The sequence below is a fragment of the Cimex lectularius genome, unplaced genomic scaffold (assembly GCF_000648675.2).
Source record: "Cimex lectularius strain Harlan isolate CLEC.00 unplaced genomic scaffold, Clec_2.1 scaffold222, whole genome shotgun sequence".
Taxonomy (NCBI): Eukaryota; Metazoa; Arthropoda; class Insecta; order Hemiptera; family Cimicidae; genus Cimex; species Cimex lectularius.
Genome location: NW_019392817.1, coordinates 453,308 through 477,459, shown reverse-complemented (window position 1 = coordinate 477,459; position 24,152 = coordinate 453,308). Strand labels below are relative to the sequence as shown.

General features: G+C 32.4%; 2 protein-coding genes across 6 annotated transcripts in view; one reads left to right on the top strand and one right to left on the bottom strand.

The window, feature by feature from the left end:
• Positions 1-8,558, bottom strand: part of LOC106672344 (KAT8 regulatory NSL complex subunit 1) — a 45,074-nt gene extending 36,516 nt beyond the window's left edge. Inside the window, exons 1-2 of one of the 2 annotated variants that reach the window (XM_014403698.2) lie at positions 8,457-8,558; positions 1,300-1,414 (exon numbers count right to left, since the gene is read on the bottom strand). The gene's annotated coding sequence lies outside the window, so the exon portion shown is untranslated. Of the gene's footprint in view, positions 1-1,299; positions 1,415-1,532; positions 1,755-8,456 lie in introns of those variants that run through there. The other variant, XM_014403696.2, reaches the window with a different exon arrangement.
• LOC106672343 (transcription elongation regulator 1-like) lies at positions 2,082-22,551 on the top strand. Of its 4 annotated transcripts, none has more exons than XM_014403692.2 (18): positions 2,082-2,405; positions 6,259-6,523; positions 7,198-7,326; positions 11,597-11,983; positions 13,024-13,126; positions 13,207-13,505; positions 13,628-13,760; positions 13,831-14,460; positions 14,524-14,672; positions 14,753-14,961; positions 15,472-15,622; positions 18,885-19,166; positions 19,228-19,431; positions 20,558-20,712; positions 21,202-21,310; positions 21,374-21,451; positions 21,770-21,993; positions 22,067-22,551. In XM_014403692.2, the coding sequence occupies exons 1-18, from the start codon at positions 2,239-2,241 to the stop codon at positions 22,071-22,073; spliced, it is 3,681 nt and encodes a 1,226-aa protein (XP_014259178.1). In that variant the 5' UTR covers positions 2,082-2,238; the 3' UTR covers positions 22,074-22,551. The 4 variants fall into 4 exon arrangements, with proteins under 4 accessions (XP_014259178.1, XP_014259176.1, XP_014259177.1 ...); XM_014403690.2 differs by having other exon boundaries at positions 6,226-6,523; XM_014403691.2 differs by having other exon boundaries at positions 6,226-6,523; positions 22,063-22,551.
• Positions 22,552-24,152: the final 1,601 nt, after the last annotated feature.

Sequence of the window (24,152 nt, the reverse complement as noted above, 5' to 3'; positions counted from 1 at the left end):
GGTCTAATTGTCCAACAATTTAGCTTTCCTTTTCCTATTTATCCCTTTCTATATAATCCTGAAAGGATAATCTGGCCGAACCATTACCAACAAATTTTTTCCCTTTGTTGGCTCTTTTCACCTCAAAGAAGCCGACACCTTATACAAAAATGTCTTGTCTATACCGACTTCCTTCCCCACCCTTTCAAAATTCAACGTATATAAACATAAAACAGCAAAATCTCACTGGCACTCTCAACACGACACGCGAGAATGGCACAATTACACAGAAGACAAACACTTTGAGTAGAAATACTTTGATTGAATATATTAAAAAAATATATATATTTTGCATTGTATAAATTCTCTTTTCCACATACTAAATGTATTTGTTAAATGTAAACAATGTTTGTAAATCCCAGGCCCTGAAGATGATCTCAATAAAGATCGAAACGTTTTTCTAAAACCTACATCACACCAGACCGCATCTCACGATTTCTGAATAATTATTGATTAACGGTCACTAATCACCACACATTTCTACATGATAATAATTTATGTTTAATATACAATCACAACTGTAATATGCTTTGATCAATAAGTTTAAAATTGCAAAAAAGAAAAACAAATCTCAACTAAACCTTACATAAAAATTATAAATCAATTTAGCAAGAATAATTTATGGGACTATATGTAAAGTATGTTGAGGGTGAAGGTATTGATTAGTGTGAATGCACTTACTAATGTGAATTATGATGTGTGAGGGTCCATGGTGTAATTGAGTACCCAAATCAACCCTCAATTAAGTTAGTTGTATAATATGTGTAAAGGGTGATGGAGAAATATAGAGCACTCCACCAACTTAATTGAATGAATGGTATGTAAATACTTATGAATGTATTTAAGAATGAATGTGAGTACGAATGGTATTGGAACTGCATGCGATGGAGTTAAATGGCTGTTGACAGCACCCTCCTTTCCAAACCCAACCTCAGTGGCTCGTCAGATAAGACTGGATCTGCGGACTGCCAACACCTGGATTGGTGATTCTTGAGCCTGCTGGCAATTTACTGTAACTCGCCGGTGTACTACGAAAAGCGAATAAACTCAACTCAGCACATGTTTATATGTATGTTAATGTGCAGATTTGAGCCTGTATAAATCCAAATCTAAAAATCCAAAATGTAAAGTGTGCTCTTTATTTGTAAGATATAAATTTTGAGAAAAGTATATATGTGGTATTATTAAAATATTTTTCCTGTACAATTAATAATTACAAAGTTAACAGTGATTGTTTTAGAGTATCAGACAAGACCTCACCTTCTAGAGAGTCGTCGTAAGGAAGTAAAACATAAGAATTTCTAAATTTCCCAATAGAAGTGCATATTACTGTAAAATATCTTGACGGAAGGACCATCTCCGGAAGACAGCACATCTGAAAAAGACGGAAACTTTCAAAATTCGGTCGGAATGACGAAACCCGCCTGGTAATCACATTTAAATGAAAGAAGCCTCTCTTTCATTAAAAACAAACAAAAAATATGAAAAATTACCTCGGACAATTGTTTACGATATAAAGGAGCAATCACGCAGGACGGCTTGTCTCGACCTAGGGGAAACGATTCTTTAAAACTGAAATTTGTGAAGAATGTGAAAACACAAGCCCGAACAAAGATCACGTTCAAAAAATAAATTTATTTCCAGTTAATTCCAAACTTTTGGCACACAAAATTTACACCGAGTGATACACCAGTCTGGCCAATTTTTCTACTTTCACCCGTTTTCTCCTGGACAATAGAGATACATCATTAAAGCACGCGAGCTGTTTTTTTAATCGTTTATAAAGAATAAAGAGATGAATATTTCATATTTGTATTTTATTTCAATTATCCACGCATATTTTGGACTGCATGCGAGGTTTTTTTAAGTTGTAAATATAATGAATTTTTTCGTTTTATTTTTATTTTTTATAAGAAGTGTTTTAGTAAATTAGATTTCAATATCGGTATCATTTAAATAGACAAAAATAAATATAAACTTAGATAGTTCTGTTTTATCAGTTTGTATTTTCGTCATGTTGGTAGCACAGCTCAGAATCGTAGAGTTTGAGTTTGTATTCGGCGGTCGGCCATTACTCGTTAGTTCTATACGCTACCCAAAACTCTAGTATCTATCGTCGTCGGGAAGGTATTCCCGTCGCCTCTAATCAGAATCTCGCTACCCGAGTTTCCAGATAATTATCACGGAAATTGTTTCGGCATGGAGGACATGGACGATTCCGGCATTGACCATTCGCCGACGGACCAGCAAGAGGAGTACGACGAGACTGTGGAAGGCGAAGAAGGGGTCGAGGACGAAGAAGAGGAGTACGGCGGCGGGGGTGGCGAATTCCGCCAGCACAGCCCCAGGGGCAGGGGCGGTTTCAGGTAAACGCGTTTGAACCATATGGATTTGGTACCATTGCATATTTCGGGAGTTGTCCCATTCCCGGCTAACTCAGCCGGCCCCCCTGCAATGGGCTCTTTCTCCACAATTTCCATTCTCTCGACTCCCGATTATTAAACCGAAAAAGTTAATGTTTTCCTCTGCCCAAATTTTGTTCATTATATAAATAGTAGGGTCAACATCAAATTCCATCTTATTCACCGGACTGTAAAGTTCATGAATGTTTAGCAGTCATAGTTGACCTTGTTAATTATTTCAATTTATTATCTTTTAATCTTAGGTTCGTAGCTATAGCCGAAAGTTCTAGGTTCGAACCCCACTAGTGACATGAGCTTTTCCATCTCAACCAAGACCTTAGATAAAAAGTATAACTAATTGAAATAATTACGGTAAAATTATGAAACAAATGTATTCATTCAAAGTGTGACAAATCTTTTTAAATACATTATGCTGAGTGTAATGTAGCCTTCCAACAAACACACTAAACCTAACCTATTTACTAAAGGAGACAACATAGATTCAGCATAAATAAAAATCCTTTACATATGTCGCTGTGTTAATATTGAGGAATGTATTTTCGATTTCTTATCTTATTTAAAAGATGTTTTAAACAAAAAATTAACTTTGAATTTAAAATGAATAGAACCCACTGACGTGACGTGGGCCCACATATTCCCTCGTGTGTTGAAAAAAACAGATGTTGATTTAAATAGAAGTGTACACATTGATCTGACAACAGGAGGAAATATGGGAACTGATGGGGTGACCCTACCATACGCTTCCTCACGCGTGTGGTACCTAGTCAAACTTTTCAGATATTGTCGGTGAGTGTGAAGGTGTGTTGCAAAATGATGGCATGGAAATGGAAGAACTGCTGATTGAGTATGTCCGGAGCAACCCGTTTTGTATGATCTGTTTTCAAAGGAGTACCAGAAAACCAAATATTGAGGGTGAAGAAGTGAAATTCGCCATGCTCCCTCCGATTCTCATTAATTGCGTAGATCATCACTGCAATCAGGTATATAGACTCGGCAATTTCTTCTTCTTCATCAAGCTCATTTAAAAGCATGTTCTGGTAGTTCGGTATCATTCCTCTTTGAGAGAGAACTCCTCTATGCTAAAGAGTACAACCATTCCTAAAGAGAACAAAACATCAACTGACAGACTACACTCGTCAGTGTAGTGTGTGCAATGTAACGCGTAGTGCCAGCTGACGAGAGGCCATGCTGCCTGATGTGATGTGTTTGCCCTTGTGGGCCCTTATCATGTCAGCTCAGTGAAAACGCAACTTAAGTTTTGATACACCTTGTCTGTTGACAGTCACATATCTACACCTTGAAGCCACTAGCACAACCAAAATCAGATGTGTCTCAACAGTTTGTTTTTAATTTGTTCCTAAATATGTAATTTACTGATGCTAAAAATAAAAAAATATAAGTAGTGAAATGAAGTGGGTCTGGACGGTCTGCTTTATTGACAAAAGGAATTGTTGCATTTAATCTTCATATACAATTTATAGATATCTGGCATTTTTAAGAATGAGCCCTGAACATCTTGAAACCCTTTTGCAGATGGTCGGATAAATTATTTCCACTACTGCTGAAAAAATTTATCCAACCTTCTACAAAAGGGTTGAAATGTACGGGGCTTATTTGACTGAAATTGATGAAAATTATGAAATATCACTCCAAACTGGTCTACTTGTGATGTTGTGGTAAAGATTAAATATCTGCAGCACAGAATATCAATTTCAAAGACAAAAACTTTTCAACGGTGGACAAACCAAACGAAGACACGTTATAACTGTGTAGTGTTTAGAGGAAATTGTTTTTCTAAACCTGCGTTACACCAGACTGCATCTCACAATCTCCAAGTAATCATTACTGTATAACTGTGGTTCATTAATCATCAACATCATGTGTAAGATGTTATAAGCTAATTTATTGTCCCTGAAAGAAAGTGGAGTAACGATTTTAAGAAATAACAGTATAAAAAAGGAAGAAAGATTACACTGATTAATAATATACTACTGATATGAGTAAATGGCCAATATCACCGATAAGGTAAAAATGTAACTACATGCTTTAAAGTGAAGTATTAAAAAAACCTAATGAGTAGATGAGCTTCAACATAATTTAATTTCAGCGGTTAAACATTGGCTCATGCTTGTCAATTAAGTCAAGTTAAATGTTCACCCATGTCAAACATATGTCTGGATATTCATGGTTTTCAAAAGGATATAACGATTTTGAACAATTGCTTTACAATTAAGTACTTGTTTCAAATTTCTTTAAAATCAAATTGTTTCATTATCCTGGCAGAAGTGGGAATAATTTTATGATGATTTAAGTTCCTAAGGTGAAAATAGATGATTCTATTTACTCCTTCGCAGTACCCTACGTCTTTTTGGATGAACCTCACAATTATATCAAATTCTACATGTGTCTACTCTTGGGAGTACTACATTTAAAAAAATGTTAACAATAATTAGTACTGGAATGCTACCTATTTCGTGGTTGGATGCAGGAGCTGAAATGCTGTCGAACCTCGGTGTGGTAATTTATATAATTACAAGTTATAAAACATGGGAAAAATAAATATATTTTTTAATTTTATTGGTTTTCTAAATTAGCATTTTTTGGATGGTCTCATATGATAACTTCCAAGTTATGTAACACACATCGCCTAGTTTCTGATTTTGGAAAAACCCTTTTTATTATTTTGCTTTTCTAATTTTCTTTTATAATGCAGCTACTTTGATTATTTTGTCATTATTTGAGGTGAAAAGTTGAAATTTCATTAAAAAATAAAAATCATTTTCAATAAATATATTTGAAATATTTCCATAAAATAAACTTTTATTTAGTTACAAACTAATAATTACATTTACAAAATATGTACAAACTAATTAATACAAATTATAACCTAATTAATACATTTTGTGTCATGAATGGAACTCTTAACCCATCACTTATGGATATATACTCTGATGTCCTACCATTGAGCTGCCTAACTTTTAGTTCCCCAAGTCAACTATATTGACAACTATATTTTAGCTATTTAAATGATCAATGTTATATATGCACCATAAAGTCAATAATAAAGTCATAATTCAATCACAATTGAAATGGGAAACATGAAAGATTGATCATGTTCCTATATGCTGAAAATTTGGTGATTTTGGCTCTTTCCTGCCATGATGCTCATAATAAGTTACAAAAGTATTTCAAAGTATTTTGAGGAAAATGATGTCATTGTTAGTATTAGTAAAATAAAATTAATTTTCCAAAGGGCTAGTAGGATGGGGAAAAGGGCTATAAAGAGGTTAAAACTTCATTATACTGTGTAGTTTTTAGTGACCGTTCATTATACTATTATACTATTTTGCTGTAAAATATATGAAATGTTAGCCTCTGGAAAGTTTCATCTTTCCTGCGATCACTTCATTTAAAAGCAAATTCTTATGGTCCTTTCAACTTTCCATGGATTTGAAATCACCCTCATTCTGTAGATTTTAAAATACCCCTGACCACTATGAATGGTAGAGACTGCTTTCTTCACACACTTTCTCAATTTTATCTAGTAAGTTAAATTCGTTTAATTAATCTAAATTGAACACTGTTTGAAGTACAAATTGGGGCATCATTAGTAGTAAGAAATTAGAATTGGTAAATACAGAGTGTGATGTAATGTGGGAAATTACAATGAATGATTTAAATGCGAAGGTTAAGCCGAAATATGCAATTCTGCCAAATTACATTATTGATTACATATCTGTAATCAAGCATTTTACAATTGTAGAGGGAGAGGTAATAATAGAATGGAGTTTGGTAGTGGACCGAGAATGGGGCAGGGGCATGGACCGCCGCCAAGGTTCCGGGGAAGAGGATTTGTTCCGAGAGGACCTATGCCACCTGGCTTCAGGGGACCACCTCCGTTTAGTGCTGGGCCGAGAGGACCAAGATTCCGAGGAGGGCCTCCTCCACCCGGCTATGACCCGAATTGGGGACCAATGCCACCACCTGGTGGGATGCCACCACACCCAGGAGGGCCTCCACCCCACATGATGGGACCACCAGGAGGACCACCAGGGATGGGAGTAAGTATAGAAAATATTTTTTGTTAACTTAAGTTCTGCACAAATTTTATTCTATAGAGTAAAAAAATGTTATGAAACCTACAATAATTATAAATTGTCTTGTTTATTTTATACTTTATACGTACTACTACATATGAATTTGGTCCAGTTAATATATTTAAAATGTTTAAATAAGACTATAAAAGTGCATGTTACATATAATGTACCAATTTTGAGCAGGATTCCAAACTAAAAGCCAATGTTGTGAAAAAGGGTAGCAAAGTTTTTCGCCAACTAGTGGAAATTACTGTGGTGGTTGTGAATGATAAATTAAATTTCATTCACATAAATCATTTTTTGTCATTTATCATTCGTTGGTCACATTTTTTAATTCCAAGGTAGATAAATGATCCGAATGTGTTGAATTTAAAATTTTATATTACTCTTCATAAGAAAAATACAACTTTTCCTATCATCAGTAGAAAACAAATTATCTACTCTATCTATTTCTCCAAATAGTGGAGGCTTCTCATTTTATTTTGTGAGTGCATTCAGTAATGAATTGATATTTTACGTACATATGCTTGTAACCTGTTGGCAAAGCATTATTCGTGATTTGTAGTAGCAACAGAAGTCACCAGGTATTTCTTTTTTGGAAGATTAAGATTGCGTTTTTATGAGTGTGAATTTTGCAGCCTCCTCCCCCACACATGATGGGCCCTGGAGGACCTTTGATGCCGCCACCAGGACCATTCGGACCTCCTCCTCCTGGAATGGGTGGACCCCCAAATCAAAATGCACCTCCACCCCAGATGATGCCACCGGTAAACTTACAATTCGGCTCATAACACTATTTCTAGCATTATTCCGTGCTTGTATAATTATTTTTTTTATAATTAAATTTTAATCTGCTATGTTTGAAAACATTAATTAGAAGCAGGTAAATGCTTTTTCTCTTTGAATGGAGGCTCAATTATCATACAAGAATAATAATCACACTAACTGTTGCCATGCTTTGAACCAAAAAATATAGTTTATTCTTTTCACAAAATGTTGGAACATGATTTCACATTTTTTGTTTTTAATTAAAAAGAATTTCATCGAAAACTACCAGTTCTGACACATCTTTTCTGTATAACTGAAGTTTAAACAAATTTTGATCATGCGTTCCTTAAATTTATTTTAATTAAGAACCAGGTCTAAAAAGTAGTGACAGTATGTTGAATACAGAATAAAGCCCAGTACACACTGGGAATGAGTTTATTCATGTTGCAATTCAGCATAGATGCAGTTTTCACACTTAGCCTACTCTCTGCTCTGCAACAAAAAAACCATGTCTACTCTAAGATTCATGTTACGATTCAGTTCTAATGAAAATGAGGATGAAGTTGTTCTCTCAGGAATTACGCTTGCTCTATTTTGTTTAATAAATAACAGCTGTAATAAACAAATTTACAAAAGATGGTGGAAAGAAAACTGTGCCACGATTGAAAAAATTATAAACGTTCATAGTCGAACCACCAAGAAAACTTAGTTGCTGAAGTACCACTTTACTTGTTTTTCATTTTTTGTTTTTTGTTCTTGACCCTTCAAGGTGTGCAATTTTTTTAGTTTTGGTTACCGAAACATTACAGAACTCTTATTTTTTTTAACACTTTATTTTTAAAATTATGGTTTCTCAACTTACTGGAACTTACACCCACAAACAGCGATGGGACTGTATGTCCTCAATAAATTTCAATGTTTTTTGGGTACTCCACAGCATTATACGACTTAAATTACAATTATAACTGAAAAAAAAGAAAGCTAACTGAACTAATGGCTAACTAAAGAAACATGGAGGCATGCAACCACTACCCTGCATAGATTCATGTCCACTCTGGCCCAATGTTGCCCAACATTGAGTCAAAGATTCCATTTTGGTCGGGTCTCAAAAGATGCTGAAAATACTAACCAGTAACACACCTTCAGTGTGACAACGAGTTGAGGCTGCCCGGACACATCCAAGACGCACACGGGATTCACATCCAAATGTAGAGTCCCCCCTGTGGACTAGGCTTAAGATTTTGTTGAATAATGCTTATGTTTAAAACAGCTGGCAATTTCAAGTGTTGAACATTAAATGAAATAATAATAATAAGTTAGGTTAATATCTCCCACATAGGTCAGAAAACTGAGGAGAGGCCGAGTGTTGGTCCGAAAGCTTTCAAAACAAAATAAAACCTGGTGAAAGTAAAATAAAAATTATTTTTATTTTCTTCATTATTATTATCTAGTTTTAGTTTATCCTGCTTTTTCTTTTTGGAAAGAAAATATTTCTTTTTGTAGGCCTTTTCCTGAAGTGTATTTTAAACATTTTTTGTTGTTGAGATAATTATGGTGGAAGTTAATTACTGTGAATTAATTAACAGGAACGTTTGACAAAAGGACATGTGGTATCATAATAGTACAAAAATCATCCTCTCTAAAACTTGTGGTCCTTACTAGATGACAACTAGAAATGCTATTTCTAGTAGTAAAAAGCACTAGCAATTTGTTATGTCTAGGTGGTGAAAATATAGTAGTATACTCCACAGTGAAGGACTTAGTCCTGGGATACTCAACATTATCAGATAAGAATTGTAGGGAATTATCACTGAGCTTTTAGATCATGTTTACATGAGGATTAGACATTGGGATAAATATGAAATTAAAACAGGAGTAATTCAAGTTAAAATTTCTGATTACTATAAGTGTGGTTATGTAGGACAAAAGAGCAAATAACAACCAAACCTTTTTGGGATTATCTTTATTTTTATTACAATTAATTAAGGTTTTTAGTTGAGATAAAAAAGTCAATGGCATGAGCGGGATTTTTGAACCCACGATCTTCGGATAGATACGTCGCTGCTCTACCACCTGAGGTCACGGTAGCTCAGGTGGTACGAGCAGCGACGTATCTAGCCGAAGAATGTGGGTTCGAATCCCGCTCGTGCCATTGACTTTTTTAGCTCAACTAAAAACCTTAATTAATTGTAATATATTAATTGGTCAAGTGGATCACGAAATTAGTGAATTTATTTTTATTGATTATTTGTTTTATAATATTTTGTCTTCGTTTCTTTAATTTTTTTATTTAGAATAATTCTTAGTTATTTTAAATGACATCTCTTTGTTTAGTGAATTCTTTCTCATCTTTATTGAACCATGGTTTGTTACCTTGCTTCTTTTATATTCTATTTTAATTAATGGTTTCTTGTAGAAGAATGTAACGGTATATAAAGTAACAGATTTGGCGAGATTTTTTTTTTTTTTTTTTGCTTTGCTGGGTAGGCATCCGCCACTCTAGGAGTGATGCTTAAATTATATGCATTTTATTTATTTAACAAAATCCCTCAACCATTATGGGTAAATAAATGTCAGATAAAAATATTTAAATCCAAACTCAAAAGCTTGACAACAATAATAATTTCTAAACATGCATGACTCAGGGGGAAAAACTGATGGTCTATTGTGACTCATCATAATTGGGGAATCTATTACCTTAATTATAAATATAAAAACAGCCTCAAAAAGAACCTGGGCAGAACTGACATTTTTATTTTATTTTTTTTTTTAATGAAAAGTATTATCTAATAACATAATTATCTTACATGACTTTTAGGTAAAATTATTATACAAATTGAGAAATGTCAAGGAACTAAATGATAGATCAGAAAAATCAGACTGGACTTGCTTCACACCTATGAAATGTGAAAGTAATAAATAAATAAAATTAAAGTTTTTTCAACATTTTAGCTTTTCTGTGCCATTTTTAAATAGGTAATTTACTTTTTTGTAGGCCTTTTGTTGATGGTGTTTTAAAATAAAATTGCAGATTTCCAATATTTCAGTATCCTATGCTATCGAGAACTATGTACATTTTATTTCTGTAAAAAAAATTTCAAACATTTAATACATTTATAATCAAGTTATTAGACACACTTAAAGTTATACAAACATTGTAAAAAAAAATAAGTATTGTGTCGTTTTGTTGAATAAAATATATGTAGTTCTTAAATATGACAAAGAATGTCGAAACATTGAAAAACTGTAATTATATTGAAAAACACCTCAACAAAAGGCCTACAAAACAGAAATATTTTACCTACACAAAGAAATTGAAAGACAACAATAATGAAGAAAAGAATAATAATTTAATTGGCACAGGATCGCCCCTAAACATTTAAAAACACATTCAACAAAAGACCTAACAATTTTTATGCCAAACTTAAAATGATCTAATTAAGTTGGAACAAATAATTTATTAGATAAAATTTAATTGTATGTGTTAATCAGTAATCTTTCTGCAGTTAAAAAATAGTTGTAAATTGAATTATAAATTACAAGTTACCCAATTTTCTGATTAATTATATTTATTTTGGTAATTAATTTAAACTTTATTGATTTTTCTTCCATTTATTGTCTTATATTATTTTTTTAAATAACAAAAATTCAGTTGGTGGAAAAATCAAACTTTGTGCGTATAACGTATAAATACACTATTGAAATATTTTTCTGGAACTATGCATTCGACACAAATAGAATTTGTAGAACAAATGTGCCTATAAAATTTCATATTGAACTAGGGTTATTATTAAGCACTGATTTATCTATTCACCACTGTTTTTTTGTTGTTTTTTTTTTTAAACATCTGTGTTCCTTATAACATTTTTTCTCCAAGAAATCTATTCTACCGAAATATTTATTCTTATTAAATGAAAATAGTTCTGTTGGTCTAACAAGAAGGCAAACATCCAAACAATTGATAACTAGCTTTTTAGTGTGACTAGATGTTGGTAAATTGTTGATATATTGTAGGTAAATTGGTGTTTTAATTTCTGTTTTGTTGTCACATTTTCTTAACAAATTAGTCCTCAAATTTTTCTAATTAAATATAAAATTGGAAAAAAAATTGAAAACATTAATTTTATATAAAGCACACTTTTTCTGAATTGATATGAATTGTCTTCATTGTAGGTTATATTTATTTTGATATCTTATGGTATCTTTATTTTGAAATTGAATGTTGTGACTTAATTATATTTTATTTCATTTATACTACTTTATTTTTAGCCAGGAACTGGCCAACCTCCTCAAGGAAATAACAATCAACAGCCAGCTCAACAGCAGCAGTCCCAGCAAACTCAGCAGCAACCTCAACAATCCCCTCAGCACCAACCACCACAGCAGCAACCTCCACAACAGCAACAAGGTCAAACAGGACAGGGGCCTGCTGGTGTTGGAGGGCCTCCTGTACAAAGCTCTCCAGCAATGAACGTGCCTCCGCCGACTATGCAAACTATGAATCAAGGAGGCCCTCCTCCTTCGTTGGATCTAAGTGGTGAGGTTTGGGTTGAAGCAAAATCACCTGAAGGGAAATCCTACTTTTACAATGCTAGGACAAGAGAGACTACTTGGACTAAACCAGAAGGGAATGTTAAAGTTATAATGCAAGAACAGGTATTAAATAACGATGCATTTTTATTATACTTTTCATTGATTTTTTTTATATTTTACCTTTTGTCTTGTAGGTTTATTCATTTTTGAAACTAAGTTTTTTTTATTATTATTATTTTTTTTTTTTTTTACGAGGGTTTGCAACAACAGGTCATGTAAACCCTCAGGGTGCCGGTGTTTTTGAAAAAAGCCCATTTGTAATATGTTGGGTTCGAATGCAGGGCCTCTGGATTCGAACCCGGGACCTTTACCATACAGTGATGAGCGCCGTGTCAACGCCTAAACCGTTGTGGCTACCGACGGCCCCTTTATTTTGTTGTCATTTATTTTGAAGACAGGAAAATCAATTACAGTGGAATCCCATTTATCTGGACCCATTTGTTAAAATATTTTTTATAAATTTTTCATAATTCTCAATGTATGTATAATTCTACTATGGATTGTTTCGTTATTCAAATTCTTAAAGGCCGCCAAATCGCTCTTCCTCATTACACAATCAGAGAGGCCAACAGTCACATTTTTGTTAAAAACAAAAATATAATAATAAATATATAAATAATAATAATAATAATAAAGGGTGTATCCTATTTTAAAAAAACGAGAAATTGTTCTGTTGTGTTTTGTTGGCTTCCCTCAAAAAGGTGTTTTTTCATTATATATATTTTTTTGTGTATCAATTTTTCGCGAAACGCGTGTCTGGACTTAAATAAAAGTCAATAAAAGACTGTCTATTACTTTAAAGGTAACTTCTTATATGAATAAAAGTGTACACTTTTGTAAGTGTGTTATTTTTAAGTCCGTTTTTATGACACAATCCTAATAAAATAAATTTTTAGATAAACTGGACTTTTGATTATCTGGATAAGTACCGGTCCTGCAGCATTTCAGGATTGTGTGCTATATCCATTTTTATTTCTGGAATACTGTTTTATTATTAAATTATACTTACTATTTGTTTTTTATGTATATTGTTACATATATTTTTTCCTTAATAACAAGTTACCCCTCTTCAAAATAAATGGTAATTTTAAACTTTTATTCAGGTTGAAGCAATGGCACAAGCTGTTGCTGTTGGTGTTAGTCAATCAGGTGTACCAGGCTGTATGCCAGTAGGAGAACAAGATAAACACCAAGATCCACAACAAAGTTAGTCTATGATTTCATTAAAATAAACATTTATTTTCTATTATTTTGTTTAATTGTTTGAGTAATTCAATCAATTACAGTGCCACCTGGAATGGTAGGTGGACCTCCACCTAGCCTAGGAATGCCTCCACCTGGATTTGGGGGACCACCGCCTGGCTATGTTGGTCCGCCACCTCCATTTGGGATGCCTCCACCAGGGTTTCCTTTCCCTGGTGGATTCCCTCCACCTTGGGCAACTGGGCCCCCAGGTGGACATCCACAGGGGCTTGGAGGACCCCCACCCATCATGGGAGGGCCACCACCTACTATTGCAGCACCGCCTATGTCTGGCCTTGGGCATCCAATGCAGCAACATGCTGATGATTCCACATTGCCACAGGTACATGGAACTAGCATTAGTTCAACAGTTAAATATTTTTAACATATTTCAATGAAGAAATTATATATTAACATTTTTTAATGTTTCTCATAAATTGGATATTAATAGGCATTCATTAACAGATTGATCCTGAGATTATTGCTAGAGCTTCAGACTGGACAGAACATAGAGCTCCAGATGGAAGATTCTATTACTACAATTCAAAAGCAGGTGAATCTGTTTGGGAGAAACCACAACCCTTAAAAGATCTTGAAGGTATGTGAATAGTTTGACTATCTGGCTTTCAAATTAAATTATGGAGAACTTTAATAATAATTATTTTCAGCTGCAAAGATGGCCGCAGCTCAGGGTATGCAAATGATGGCCATGAGTGCATCTGGAGTTATATCAGGGAAACCTGATGAATTGCATGTATCGCCAAAAGTTATGAATGAAGATGGTGATAAAGTTCTTAATGGTGATGTCGGTGATGAGGCTAAAAAAGACAATGGCAAAGAACATGTTGATTCTGGAAAAGGTTTAACCACTTCTGAAAAATCCACTATGCAACAGTCTGCACAGGATAAGAGTAAACCGGTGTCAAGTAATCCTGTACCTGGCACACCTTGGTGCGTCGTCTGGACTGGTGATGGACGTGTGTTCTTTTACAACCCTTCATCACGTACTTCAGTTTGGGAAAGACCGGAAGAACTGACTGGCCGTATTGATGTGGACAAACTGGTTTCTACCCCGCCTGTAGTCGTTGTTGGTGGTGTCACTCAAGCAACCAGTAACGCAGCTAGTTCGGTAATTTCAGGAAATGTTAGCTCTGTCACTAACGGCATGACAATGACTACTAACATGGAAGATTCATCTATAGCAGCTGTTGCTGTTAAAAGAGAAGCTGTGACTAACTCATCAGATGGAGGGCCTGCTAAAAAAGCTAAAATTGATACCATCCAAGAATCTAAAGCAGGTGTGTATATAATAAAAATGAATACAATTTATACAAAAATAATTTTTGTTTATTTTCTAACAGAAGAAAAGACTGAAAAAGGAGAGAAAAAGGCAATTGACATAGGCAAAGAAGCAGCTATGGAAGCAGAAGTTAGAGCTGCAAGAGAAAGGGCAATTGTTCCTCTTGATGTTCGAATGAAATCATTTAGAGAAATGCTATCCGAAAAAGATGTAAATTATTCATTTCGATTAAGATTTTGTTCTAATCCTGGTCTTATATTAATCTAATCCAGTTAATGATTTCATTTTAGGTATCTGCATTTAGCACATGGGAAAAAGAACTACATAAGATTGTTTTTGATCCGAGATACTTGCTGCTTACTTCAAAAGAGAGGAAAGTGGTGTTCGAGCGGTATGTCAAAGAAAGGGCAGAAGAAGAGCGACGTGAGAAGAGAAACAAAATGAAAGAGCGGAAAGAAGAATTCCGACGTCTTATGCAGGATGCAAACCTCCATGGAAAGTAAGACAATCTTTAAATATTTTCTTTAGCGAAAGTGGGAGCTGGCTGGAATTTTAAACTTAATTACCTGCTCTATTAAAAAAAGTTTAATGTATTAATTATAATAATAAAAATCAGAGAGAATCTATCAGTTACCCATTATATTTATATATTGGAATACAATTTAAAGTAAAATAGTTAATAGAAATATCTTTAAGCTAATTGAGGTTAGGTGCATGCAGGATGTTATAATTTAAATTACTCTAGTGCATGAGCAAATGTACATAATTTTAAAAATTTCTATTTATTTCGATTTTGATGGGCCTACCATATTGTGTTAATATTATTACAGTTCTAATGGAGATATGTACCTAAATGTGAATCATACTTTAGCATGATATATACAGTATGGCTCACAATGGCTGCTCAGCACCATACGTTGTATTCTATAAATAATTAAATAAGAAAAAATCTAATAAAATAGATAGATAATAGATTAAAAGTGTTTTTTAATTGCCCTTTTTGTTTCAGATCTTCGTTCAGTGATTTTACAGCCAAATACTCTAAAGATGAGAGATTCAAGAATATTGAGAAGATGAGGGAGAGAGAAGGGCTCTTCAATGAATACATCCTTGAGGTTAGAAAGAGAGAAAAAGAAGAAAAAGTCCAGAAACGGGATCAGGTAAAATCTACACATCACATGTATTTTCCCTTCCCCCACTGTTTGTTTCTTTTCAGATCAGATCTCAAAGAAAGTTACTTTTTAAAAAAAATCAATCTTGCAGTCTAATTTAGTAACGCCATTTGAGATCTACATGTCCTACAACATAAATATAAGTGCAAAAATGTCTGAAATCATTATTTATCTGTTTTTTATTTTATTTATTTTATTTTTTATTATGTGTGGCCTGTCACAGGCTGTACTTTAAATATCCGAATTGATAGATGATTCCAATCAACTGCTATTATATTCTAGTTATGTAATATTTCTCTTAATTTACGTATAATTTTAATATTTATTTTATTTAACATTTAATATTTTGGCATATGGTAAGTTATGCCTTTTATTATTTTTCTTTAATTATGCTTTCGGTTTTTCTTAATATAAGTTGATTTTTTATCACTAATAGCTATAATTGGAATCATCTACGTTAATACACTTTGTTTTATTATTGTTGGTAAATTGTAGCCACATGCATCATTCCATCATGTTTACAAGATCATGGAGAATAATTTTTTAGGAAAATTAAACAATCCATTTACACATTTTAAAAAAATATATTTCATTTAACATTTTAAGAAATTTATATAAGATTATTTAAAGTATGTTGTTTATTTTTGAAAATAAATCAAATCTTTTAATATGTATTGCTAATGAGATTTAAAAAAAGAAAAACTAAAAAATTTACAAAGAGAACCAAAGTTACATATTCTGATACGTGGAAAAACCACTTTGTTTCACCTGCTTGGCGGCTATAGGGTGACGTTGACGTTGAACTGTGGCGAGGATGGAAGAGACCTTGGCCTCTGTCCATCTGTGTGTCTCTCTGTCTCTCTATTACGTTTGTCTCAGAGTGACCTTCATCCCTTCCAATGTGAGGATGCCTACTTCGAAGACGAGGCCAAGCGACCCAGTCGAGAACCACCGTCAGCTTTCAGAGCGTAAAAACACTTCATTGTACGCACACCAAAATGACAAAAAGTTAAAATTAATTTTACTTAAAGTATTTCATAATTTTCATAAAATTATCTTGCTATTAAATTTGGGATGTTTTTATTTATTTTTTATTGATATTACTTTTTTTTTGTATGGGTCTGCGCCAAGATATTGCTGGGTATCAGTCATTTCATGACAACACTCTTGTAGTATTAAAGACAACAAAAATATTTCAATTTTAACGTATTGATTACAGTATTGTAATATTTAAATAATATTTTATAGCAGACCCAAAGGAAGCAATATTTAATTTTGATTTTACTCAGAAATGCTTTGCTTTGTCATTGACATCAGATATTTTTTGAAATTTAAATTTTCAATTGCTCTGAGAGCTTGGGGTTTAGGTAGAGTTAAGTAATGTATTAGTTCATTTGTTAAGCTTGTCTAGGAGAATATGTTTTTACACTATACGTTTCTTAAATAAAACCATATTAGAACTGTGTTGAAGCTTCTCTTTAATTTAGTGCAATGAAATGTCTAGCTTTCTCATGAATGGTATGGTAAAGAATAAAGCTAATTTTAGACATGCTTTCATGACAAATGTTTTTCTGAAATTTTAATATGTGAAAAGACGACTACAAAGAAAGGACTAATATTACTAGTTCAACTAGATTGTACTCATAAATCAAACTAAAACAACTTTTGTTTCTTAATTATTTAAATAAATACTTTTCATTACTAATCTTTATTATTATTGTTGGCAGCTACTAATCTCAATAAACCAACATCTTAAATAGATAGTTATTTTGCATATATTTATTTATGTATTTAAGGTATTTTAAAGCCATCAATTGCCCAATTTTCTTATTTTTACAATCTTCAGCAAATTATTAGTTGTAGATAGTCTTATATTTGATGTAGATTAGGTATAATGTTTTCAATTGATAATAACTAAGTTATTTCAGCCACTTATTGTTTTGCTAAATTAGTTCATTTATACTAAAATACCATTAATAGTGTTTGTGTTATATGATATAAATTAATAGTTGGTTGCGATTGTCCAACCATTGGCTTAATAAAATAGCCAGGTATAATTACAATAACCATTAGGTAATTATAAAACATTCAGACATCCCTGGTTGTCTTACATATACAATATAAGTCTAATAATGACTTTCCAGTGAATATTGATTGCTGTTTTACTAATGTTGTGAGTTAAATTAAAGCAGCACTTTTATCATGTATGATGAAATATGAAATTCATTTATATTCTTGTAACAATTGTTCAATCATAAAAAAAATAAATGTCAAAAAATATTGCAAAACTTCTTCCAAAAAGTGACTAAATATTTTGATTTTTAAGTTATTGTGTACACGTTTGTGCCAAAACAATGTACTCACATGCAGACACTTTTATCCTTTTAGACGACTTATTTTGATGCGTACAGAAGGTGCCGGCTCTCCAGCTTTATTTTCCACTTTAAAATCTACATTGCAAATATAAAATGTTCTTCCCGTTTAGGTACTAAGAGGTAAGAAATTCATATGACAAATTAAAACAGTATAAAGAAGAAGAAAAAAAAAATATTTTGGCGCAAATCCATTCAATATTTACTTACCTACCAGATAATTTCTTTTAATAGATAAATATGTTCTTTCTTATAATAAATACTAATGTTTATAAATATAAGAAATTTATTTATTGAAAATTAATGGATATTTATCCTAAAAAAATTTAACCGTTTATTTATTTTTAAAGTATTTATTATGAAGTTTTGTTGAATAAATTGGTACTGATCAAGTAGCAGTGATATCAATTCCATAATATTTGACTTTAATGCATGCAAAAAAAAATAAATAAATAAACTCTTTTAAGATACCTTTAGGAAATTTAATGTTAGGAGTTGACATAGTAGTTTGATGGAATTCTTCAGATAACTTTGTTTTTATATTATTATTTTGTCTAATATTTTATTTTCAGGGATTACATGTATATCTACCTGTGAAGAATAAATATTTAATTATATCGTTGAATGTATATAAACGATTGTAATTTTATATATTATTCTTCGTTGTATTATAATAACCATAATTTTATGTATGCATATTTATTTATATATATTATTAGAATAAGATTGACTCATGATATAGAATATTTTGTACATTTTGACATATGATTAACTAAAGAATGTACAAGAATTCTGAAACACTAACAACCCATTATATTTAGGGAGATGACAGTATTACCATTGTACTAACTTTTTGGTTTTTCTTCTTATTCCCTCAGGTGAAGAAAGATTTTATAACCATGCTGAAAGAATCAAGTGAAGTTGATAGACATTCAAGATGGTCAGAAGTCAAAAAGAAACTGGATTCAGATCCAAGATATAAGGCTGTGGACTCATCGATGCAAAGAGAAGACTGGTTCCGAGAATTCATTAAACACCTTAAAGACGAGAGGAAGAGGGAGAAAGACAGAAAAGAAAGGGATAGAGAAAGAAAAGAACGAGGTGGGTCCAGAAGAGAAGAGGAGAAAGAGAACAAACCAAGTGAAAAAGATATCGATGAAGTAAGTGTACTATAATTTTATTTTTGTTAACAACCTAAGTTCTAAAAAAAATTAACTTTAGGAAGAGATGAAAGCAGAAGAAGAAGAAGAGGCTAAAGAGAAAGAAGCTTTGGAGAAACAAGCAAGGGTTGAGGCCTCTCTTAGGGAAAGAGAAAAGGAAGTTCAAAGGACTTTGGCTGTACACTTAAGAGATAGGGATACAGAAAGGGAGCACCATAAACATGATGAAGCTGTGCAGCATTTCAATGCTCTTCTTGCTGACCTGGTAAGTTACAATTTTGTAAACATCAAAAGAGAGAAAGCTTTAGTTCCATTCAGAATTAACCCAACTTTGCTATCCTTATGTAAAAATAGAAGTGACTCAGTTTTAGATGCCCCATAGTTAAGTAGCTTCAGTGGCATTAAAAACTGACTTCATCTTGTTTCTACTGCTGCATAATTTATTTTTGTTCATTTTTTCCTTTTTTTAATAAACTGCTTAAATTCAATACGAAATCAGAGTGTCTGATTCGTATTTCCCTTGATAGCAGTTCTGTGCTTGAATCTTGGCAAATGGACCGACCACCATTAGCATCAATGTCTGAAATCTAGTTATCACAAAAATTAATTCCTCTCTAAGCATCATGATCACTTGGCATTTTCCTAATAGTGTTATAAGAATACTTAGGTTCGGTTATTACTCAATGATTTCACAGCATATCTGTCACCATCAAGGACCTCAACTAATATGTAATAGTAGTGCTAATCTCAATATGCACAATTTTGTACATTAGAAATATCATGATTATCATCTAAAGTAATTAACGTTAAAGGCTAAGACACTTGCTGATTGAACGTATTTAAATGCATGTTCCCATCAAAACCTAATTGCTTTTAACCTAAAATGTCACAGTTAATCATAACGTTACTTTTTAAATACAAATTAGGAACTATGTAAAATAAAATCACTAATTACAACATTGTACAAAATTTTGCAAATTACACTGAAAGTATTTTTTCCAGTGGCAGTTTCCAACTACCATACCATTGAAATTTTTACCGACTGTTTGATTGATATGCTCTCGTTAATGAGCAAAATTCTGACCTGGAAAAACTTTCAACAAATCTGATGAAGTCTCATCAGAGAAAGCATGATTTTTTATTTTATTTATTTTAAACTTTTTGACCATATCATCGACACCCTATATTACTGCCATTTCGGTATTCGTGGCTGCTACGTTTAGAAGCTTTCAGCTATCCTGATTTTATAAACGAGTTGTGTTTACATAAAGAAATTAATTAATTGCAAATGCAACAACATGCAATAATTGTTTCATTTACTTCTCGCTATCTAATAATTTACACTGTCATCCCTCCAATGTGTATTTCTATATGCTTACATGTTTTATTAGGTTAGAAATTGTGAGCTTGGCTGGAGAGAAGCAAAGCGCCAACTGAGGAAAGATCACAGATGGGAGCTTGCATCGTTGGTTGGCCGTGAAGAAAAAGAGTCTTACTTCAATCTTCACATAGAACAACTTACAATGAAGAAAAAGGAAAAATTTAGGTACTTTGTTCAACTTTATTAAGTAATACTATTTTGTATAGTGTAAAACATATTAAAGTGTATTATTTAATGTTAACAATTTTTAAAGCCAAGATGGTAGTTTAGTAAACAAATAATTTTTTCCATTAGGATAAATGTAAATGAGCAAAACATTTGATGATTGCGGTACAAATCATGTTTTCAATAAATTCCTCAAAAACGTGAATTGAATGTTTTCAACACAAAAGTAGGCTGTTATGTCATTAAGTTTAATTAAATTTGCAAAATGCTGAAGCTAAACTATCATACAATATTTCCTTGGGACACAAATTGCTTCAAACCTTGAAAAAAATCACTAGATATCATTTTATATTATTAAAAATGGACTGTAAAATATATTNTATATATATTTTACAGTCCATTTTTAATCATTTTCTCAGATCTTTCTTCTACCTTCTACTCTAATTAATTTTAAATGTATCTAAACTGATTTTTTCCTCTTATAAATAGAGAATTATTAAATGAGACACCAGAATGTTCCTTGTCATCTACATGGAAAGAAATCAGGAAAATAATAAAAGATGACCCTAGATACAGTAAATTTTCATCTAGTGACAGGGTATGTTGGGAATACTATTATATATCTCATATTAATCTGTCAAATAATGTATTAACATTTCAGAAGTGTGAAAGGGAGTTTAAGGAATACATAAAAGACAAATTAGTGGCTGCGAAAGTGGATCTTAGGGAGCTTCTACAGGTAAAACTAAAACAACTGTTTTTTCAAATACATACTGTATGTATATGTTTCATTTGAATATATTCAATTTTGTGTTACATTTATTTTATGGGTTGGCAAATAAGTTCATTCATTGTTTGTGTCCGATGAGTGAGTTCCATTGTCCCATCATTTTCTTTTTATCCTTCCGTCTGTGTTGCTCATTTATAGTGCGGATTCCTATGCCACATGGTCTAGATGTAGATCAAGATCAATTTAATAATGGGAAATATCTCGTTTCAACTGCTTTCTGTATTTAATTTGAAGAAAAGCGTAACTAATTAATATATGCTTGCTCAGGAGACAAAGTTGATTACTCACAAGTCAAACGCACTTGTCAACGATAATGAGAGTCATATGAAAGAAATAGAAGAGATGTTGGAAAAAGACAAAAGATGGCTCATATTGGGACATATGGCTGAGGAGAGGAGGGAAATGCTGCGGTCCTACCTCTTAGAACTTGAAAAAAAGGGCCCTCCACCTCCACCCACAGCATGTGATCCTTCGAGGAGACCAACTATCAAGTGAGTTTCTTACTTTCTTACATTCGAATGTCCTACTTTCTATTTTTCTAATTTGAGCTTTTGTTCAAGGTAGGCGGTAACGGAAAACAGATTTGGACCAGATTTTGTACATAATATTATTTAGTCATAGCTGTGTTCAAATAACATCAATTACCCTTTTATTACTCAAACCAATTTAGTGAGCCAGCTAATTTTTGACTTTGTTTTGAAATTTTTTTTATATATTTTAAAATTTATGACAGTATACATAGGGTTTTAATTTTTATTTTGTTACCTAATTTATAAATTTCAAGTGCAAATCTAGTGTGCATTAGAAAGATATGTATTATTTTTGTGCATAAACCTAAAAAATGTGTTTATTATAGCTGTATACTTTTTATATAACAACAGATGTAAGGCATGTTTAAATAGACTGATATCGAATTAAATTTTAATTATGTATTATCAAAGCTATTCATTTTAGTAAACATAAGAATTACAGTGTTGTACAGAACCAAATTCTGAAATGTCAAATTGATTTATTATACACTATATACACAATACAAACATTTAAAAGGATTAAGAAAAACTATTGTATCAGAATGATTTCTACACCCGTTTTTATTTACAAATGACCACGATGGGCAAGAACGTTGTTTATCGTGACATTTAATCTATTTTTATTTACTTACATTCTTAAAAAGTATTTCAGTTAAAGGACAGTTATAGTGATAAAATTTGAGAGATATTATTTTGTTTCTAGGTTGTATATGCATAGCTGATCCTGGTGAGTTGGTTAGCTATTCCAATAATGGTACTGTTAAGTATGCTGCATTTTCCATATCTCTCTCTCTCTCTCTCTTTTTCTCTTTCTCTCTCTCTCCCTCCCTCCCTCCCTCCATCCATCCCTCATCTGATTAAAAAAGGACATCTTAACACTGCAGTGTTGGCAGAGTTAGTTGTTTAACTATAGTCTCGGTTAGATGTTAAAAATGTTTGAGACTAAATTTTAAAGAATGGGTTTAAATAAAATCATGTTGCATTCGATAGATGTGTGTCGGCATGAAAATGAAGAGTGATGCCAGGATTGTATTTCTCTTGTGCGGTTGATGCAATTGATTACTGGTTAAGACTACCATTGGTCTTAATAGCCACAATTATTTACTGTACATATTTTTGAGTTGAAACTTGTCTTAGAAGAAATTAAATATATGTAATTGAATGGTAATTAAATATGAATTTAATGTATTTAATGATTTGTTCTTGAATTTGTAATTGTGTTTTTGGAAAAAAAAACCCAGCACAATAAGTGTAAATAATAAATAATTATGGACATAATAAATTACCTATAGTTTGATTTCTTTTTCCTTCATTTTAATATTCTGATCTTTGAATATCAGCAATCACATGTTTTTCAAAAAGTAGAAAATTATGTTAATTTTAATTTGTTACTTTTTCATTTTTATTAATTTGGTTTACTCAAATACATTCCTTTTGAAAAATGGCAATCGTAGTTGCCTTGCGACTCTATTGTATGAGGATCAACTACTGACGCTTTGCTCGTGTGTGGGCGAATTTCTCGAGAATGGTGTTGCCGAAGTGGACGCTTCTCAGCTTGAAATAGCCGATGTGCATACCTCGGGAATTCAACTTCATCAAAACTGTAAAGAGATTGTTCCTGGAATTGGCTACTTGTTTAATTTTGCAGTTATCACCCTTGAGTCGAGGGTTAACAATATTACTATCTCCAAGCTTTATCCATACCAAGAAGGTGTTATATTTCAAGATGTTTATACAAACTGTAGTGTGCAGGATGCAGGCATTAGCATTGTCCACCAGGATTTCTGTACTGATTTTGTGTGTGATGATGATAATTCTGCATGCTTGAATTTTTTAAGCTATTCCAGAAGGTTTCAGATTTGCACCAGAACAGATAAACTGATTTTTCAAGGAGCACCGATGACTTGCATGAAAATGTTATGTGGCATCACTTCAAACAGTTTTAAATCAGAAGGGATATATTATACCCTCATCACACTACTAGAAGCTCTAGCATTTAAAGACATGGAAGTAGCAGCAGTTGGTAATTTGTCATTAAACTCTTTGAAATGTGTCATTTTTATGGTCACATTGTGCCAAATATTTCATTAAACTTATTTCTTGAATCTATACATCTATGA

Excerpts from the sequence above, each read along its gene's own strand:
- LOC106672343 (XM_014403690.2), top strand. The coding sequence starts at position 2,239 with ATGGAGGACATGGACGATTCCGGCATTGACCATTCGCCGACGGACCAG. Across the intron at positions 2,406-6,225 it reads AGGGGCAGGGGCGGTTTCAG|AGGGAGAGGTAATAATAGAA; the intron begins GTAAACGCGTTT and ends TTACAATTGTAG. Across the intron at positions 14,461-14,523 it reads CATCCAAGAATCTAAAGCAG|AAGAAAAGACTGAAAAAGGA; the intron begins GTGTGTATATAA and ends ATTTTCTAACAG.